The 5,024-nt window shown below is 45.4% G+C and overlaps 1 protein-coding gene across 1 annotated transcript; it reads left to right on the forward strand.

The window, feature by feature from the left end:
* The first annotated feature begins 1,569 nt into the window (after positions 1–1,569).
* LOC123070059 (uncharacterized) lies at positions 1,570–4,759 on the forward strand. The gene is made up of 5 exons (XM_044493074.1): positions 1,570–2,452; positions 2,545–2,597; positions 3,357–3,520; positions 3,595–3,758; positions 3,865–4,759. Exons 1-5 carry the CDS (start codon positions 1,708–1,710, stop codon positions 4,314–4,316), a joined length of 1,578 nt encoding a protein of 525 aa, XP_044349009.1. The 5' UTR covers positions 1,570–1,707; the 3' UTR covers positions 4,317–4,759.
* Positions 4,760–5,024: the final 265 nt, after the last annotated feature.

Consider the following 5,024-nt stretch of genomic DNA (forward strand, 5'->3'; position numbering starts at 1 on the left):
AGACACCTCTTCGATTAATAATCAATAGCGGGACCTGGATGTCCATAACGACTCCCACGTATTCAACAAAGATTTTTATCGGTTTGAACCATGATGTCAAGGATTCAGATAACCCCGTATACAATTTCCTTTGTCTCGCGATATTTTACTTGTCCGAGATGCGATCATCGATATCGCCATACCTAGTTCAAACTCGTTACCGACAAGTCTCTTTGCTCGTTCCATAATATAAGATCCTCGTGACTAAACACATTAGTCACATGCTTGCAAGCTACTTACGGTGTATTACCGAGAGGGCCCAGAGATATCTCTCCGTCACATGTAGTGATAAATCTGAGTCTCGATCCAAGCAACCCAACAAATACTTTCCGAGATACCTAAAGAGCACCTTTATGATCACCCAGTTATGAAGTGACGTTTGATACCCATAAAGTATTCTTCTGATATTAGGGAGTTGCATGATCTCATGGTCCAAGGAATAGATACTTGACATTAAGAAAGCTATGGCAAAGTGAACTTAGTGATACGATCAGATGCTAAGCTTATGATTGGGTCTGTCCATCACATCATTCTCCTAACGATGTGAGGGCCTTTTATTAAATAACAACTCATGTCTATGGTTAGAAAACCTTAACCATCTTTAATCAACGAGCTAGTCTAGTAGAGGCTCACTAGGAACATGGTGTTTGTTTATGTATCCACACATGTATTTGAGTTTCTGGTTAATACAATTATAGCATGGAGAATAAACATTTATCAAGAATAAGGAAATATGATAGTAACAACTTTACTATTACCTCTAGGGCATATTTTCAACATGTGCTGCCTGCAATGACAGAGTTAGATTTATCACAAGTTTGCATGCATTCTAGTCTGCTTAGTTTCATATCCACTTAGATGTTCCTCTATCGTTTATCCCATTTGAGTTAACTCTGTAGTGTTACCTAGTTGTTTTTGTAAGTCATTTACCTATGTTGTTAGATTCCTGTTGAGTTTCTGTCTAGCTATTTTTTCACTGTGCATCTTCAAGATAATTTATTCCGTGGAAGATCTCCTATTCAACCCCCTCTAGTCGATTTTTGACCCTATAGTTCTGCAATATCGTCCATGTTGTGAGGCAATTTTCGTGAGGCCATGTTGCATGGCTATGCTGCGACGATGTATTGCTGGCGACGACGGCGGCAACAATGCAGGCAAACCTGGCGGTCCTGTTGTTACGAGAGGTGGAGGACGACTGCTTGTTGGGGTCGTTGCGATGTGAAGAAAGGAACGAAGGGAACCACTGTTCTGCTGTTGTGTTGACCAATTTAACAACATATGGAACCAATCAAACAACTGCAAGTCAGAAATCAATAGGATGACACATAATGCTCATCAAATTTTGACAAATGTAGTTTTTTTTGACAAGATTTTGATAAGTTTAGATATGACGTACTTCCTCCGTTTCAAAATAAGTGTCTTAATCTTAATACTCCATCGTTCTGTGATCCAAACACGCCCTAACTGGCCCGGTTGTCAGTGTGATCCCTTCTCATCTCATCTTTCTTCTTCAAACCCCCCACGGCCCCGAGCATTTTGGATCTTCACTTGCCCGCAACCGAACCCAAACCCCGACCAAACCCCTCGACCTCACTCACCTCCTCACCTAGGGTTAGGGTTTCAACTCCACCGGCTCTCTCCCGCTCCAATTCGAACGAATCCTCCCGCATGGCCGCCGGCATCCTGGTGGACTTCCCCTCCATGGGGTCCGCCAGCTTCTTCCCCAGCCTCGAGTCCCTCCTCCGCGACTCCACGTCCCGCTTCCTCGCCGCCGTCTCCGCCGCCCCCGACCCGGACCTCACCAACTTCCGCTCCCTCTTCTCCCGTGTCCTCACCACCTACCCGGACCCTCCCCTCGAGGCCGTCTGGTTCTTCTCCGCGCTCACCTTCCACGACGCCCCCGACGACCTCCGCTCCATTCTCCACCTCCTCTCCGCCTTCACTGCCTCCTCCCCTGCCGCCGCCAAGCCCCTTGCGCTCCTCGCCCCCGTCGTCTCCGAACTCTTCCACTCCGCCAAGCCCCGCAGGGAGATTGAGGCGCTCGTCGAGGCTGTCCTCAGCTACATCAGTATCTGCAGCAGCCGCCCCGCTGGCGGCGAGGTCAACGCCGACGCTGGGAGGCTCTTGCCAGGTTTCGGGGAGCTGGTCAAGGTGTGGAGCGTGCGCAACTCGAGGGACAGGTGCCCGTTCCAGGTCCTTTTCCCGCTAGTCGGGGAAGAGGCCAGGCGGGAGCTCATGAAGGACGGCTGCACTGTCACTTTCCTCGCCGGTGTGGTGGTGGCGGAGGCCTTCCTGCTCAGGCTCTGCCTCAAGGTGCAGGGTGTGGCTGGGGTGCCACGTTCTGAGCTGCAGAAGGAGCTAAGGATCTGGGCGGTTAGCTCTATCTCGGTCTTCCAGAACCAGCAATTCTTCGGTGAGTTGATGCTGGCCATGCCCTTATTGTTCCTTGCAGCTTCAGGTTTAGTGACTCCACCGGGATGACCATTTTGCTGATGGATTTTGCAGGAGTCCTGCTGAACATGCTTGTAAACCCTCCGCTGCCTGTTTATTCACTACTGGTATGTGTTCCTTTTCAGAGTATATATCACGTCGTTGCAGGGAACATAAATACCTAGGAATAGCCATGAGCAAATAGGCTCATCCCTTGAATTAAAGAATACGAGGGCTGCTTAGGCGTTGTCATTATCTGTTGTATTAGTTAGCTAATTGCCATACATTATCTTTCATGAGATATGAACTGTGCAACTTGTTCCTTTGTACTTCTATTGTGCTTGGACTCAGGGGTCTTTCTTGTGGAAACTTGTGAGGAGAACAGTACTAGGACTACTGTATTTCACGTTGTATCCACCAGGAGCCTTACTTGGGATGGAATTTGCATACCATCTTTGCGATGTAAACTGGATGAAGTCTGATCTGTGGTGATCTTTTGCCCTTCTATTTGAACCATCATCACTATATGTATGTGTATGCTGTGTAGTGTGAACCTTGCTATTCCAGTCTCACAAAATGCTCAATTGCTACCATGTTTACTTATTTTAGACCACAGACTGTTGTGCAGGCCATGCCAGTCCCTTGCTAATGAATTAAGTTCGCCAGCATTTTCATTTGTTTGCAGATCCACTGAATTAAGTATAGAACAATACTTGTCTATCTTCGTATAGTGCCTCCTTCCTCAATTCCTTGCGTTTACTGTGCCAATATCGTTCATAAGAATGAACTAGTTGTTCGCCCCTGATGCAATTTGAGTTGTGATGATGGCATTATTATTTTTTTACGTATTATTGAAGTTGCAATTTGTTTTTTGGTGCATAACTCAGAGTGCTGATGATGAGATCTTGGTGAGAGATGTCCTTTATGATGCTTTGATCTTGGTGGATTATTCATTCCTCAATGGAGCTGAAGTTGATCAAGCTGATAGTTCCCTTTTGCCTATTTTTGTGTCAAGATTGGTTATAACTCTTGATGCCATCAATGATGCCAGGTGATAAATAGTTGTTAACTAAACTTGTCTGGTTGAAAGAAAATTTCTTCTAATTTCTTTATTCCTGATAATAGGGCCAAAGGAGATCAAGGGAGAGCAATGTCGTTTATCAACGCCTTCTCAACTTCAAATATTCCCGTTTACCTGGCTAGGTGGGCTGCTCGTCAAGCTGGCACCAGAATGGCTGGCACTGACCAACTCGGCAAACCAGTTGCTATCACACCTCAAGCTTTTCTGAGTATGTACATATTTGACATGATCCTGTCGATTTTAAGTAACAATAGGTGGTTGTTATTGTGTTGTATAGAGTCAGTGCTGAAGTTGTACATGGTTTCTTTTCACAGAGTGGCTTGTAGATCTTGAAGACAAGGGGCTCACAGTGTTTGGAGAGAACTGTTCAAGGATCAGGGAGAGGCTGATGCATGATGATGCCAAGAATGACTATCACTATCAGAGCAGGATGGGTCACTCAGACGCTGGCCTTTTCTTCATTGACAAGCAGAGTCACCAGGAGGGTATGCACACAGAAGGTGGGGAGGATGAAGAAGCCGTGGAGATGGAGACAGCTGATAATGCTTTCATGGCTGCCGCTCAGTCCATGAAGGTGACGGCGAACGGCATAAGGAAAAGGAAGGATTGTGGAAATGAAGACGCAGCAGTTGTGAAGTTTGTGAAGTACAAGGCTGAAGATAGCTCGGTTAAGGATTACTTCTCGTCTGCTGCTACCAATGGCATGAGCAGTGGTAGCGAGGTGGAGAATCCACAGTCTGATGATGAGATGGAAGAAACAGCTTGATATGGGTAGAAGGAAATCACTCACTAATGCTTACTTGAGGAGAGTCGTTTTGAAGAGTTCACTGGACAAGTGCCTTTCTGGAGTCTGCAAGACTGTTGTTGTTTTGGTTTCCGCCTCTTAATGATGTCATGAAGTAGTAGTATCTCGTATGGTTCCTGCTCGATGATGACGATGAGTTGAAGCGGGTTCCTGCGGTCCGACTCCAGCAGGCCTACGGATATAGTAGTAACTGGTAGCTAACCTAACTTGGCGCGTGATGCCATGAGCTATATCATGTTCCTTGTTATATGCAATTAGAGACTTTCAACATGTAGATTTGCTTCCAAGACTTCTGTCATAGAAGAGTACCTTTCCTGTTGTCCCACGGTACCATCTTGAATTAATGAATCTTGGCTACCTTTTAGTTCGTAATTACTATGGATGGATATTGTGCCTTGCGTTTATTTGTCGTACCAGAGCTAGCAAATATCCAAGAGTACTTTTATTTGTGTTATTTCTGGTCTCCTGTTGGTTCAACAATCAACATAGGCAGTTTCCTTCTCTCTGAAAACAAAACAAAACTTTGCCTGTAGGTGGCTGTCGTGATCTACTCTAGATGACTCAACTTTGTACTAGACTCAACTTTGTACTAAATTTGGTACAAAGTTGAGTCATCTATTTTGGTTAGGGGGGAGTAGTATCTAAGTAATGCATTTTGAAATTTCAAAA

The sequence above is a fragment of the Triticum aestivum genome, chromosome 3B, assembly GCF_018294505.1.
Source record: "Triticum aestivum cultivar Chinese Spring chromosome 3B, IWGSC CS RefSeq v2.1, whole genome shotgun sequence".
Classification (NCBI taxonomy): Eukaryota; Viridiplantae; Streptophyta; class Magnoliopsida; order Poales; family Poaceae; genus Triticum; species Triticum aestivum.

Coding starts and splice junctions, on each gene's coding strand:
- LOC123070059 (XM_044493074.1), top strand. CDS start 1,708: ATGGCCGCCGGCATCCTGGTGGACTTCCCCTCCATGGGGTCCGCCAGC. Junction 2,453..2,544: donor CCAGAACCAGCAATTCTTCG/GTGAGTTGATGC, acceptor TGGATTTTGCAG/GAGTCCTGCTGAACATGCTT. Junction 2,598..3,356: donor TGCCTGTTTATTCACTACTG/GTATGTGTTCCT, acceptor TGCATAACTCAG/AGTGCTGATGATGAGATCTT.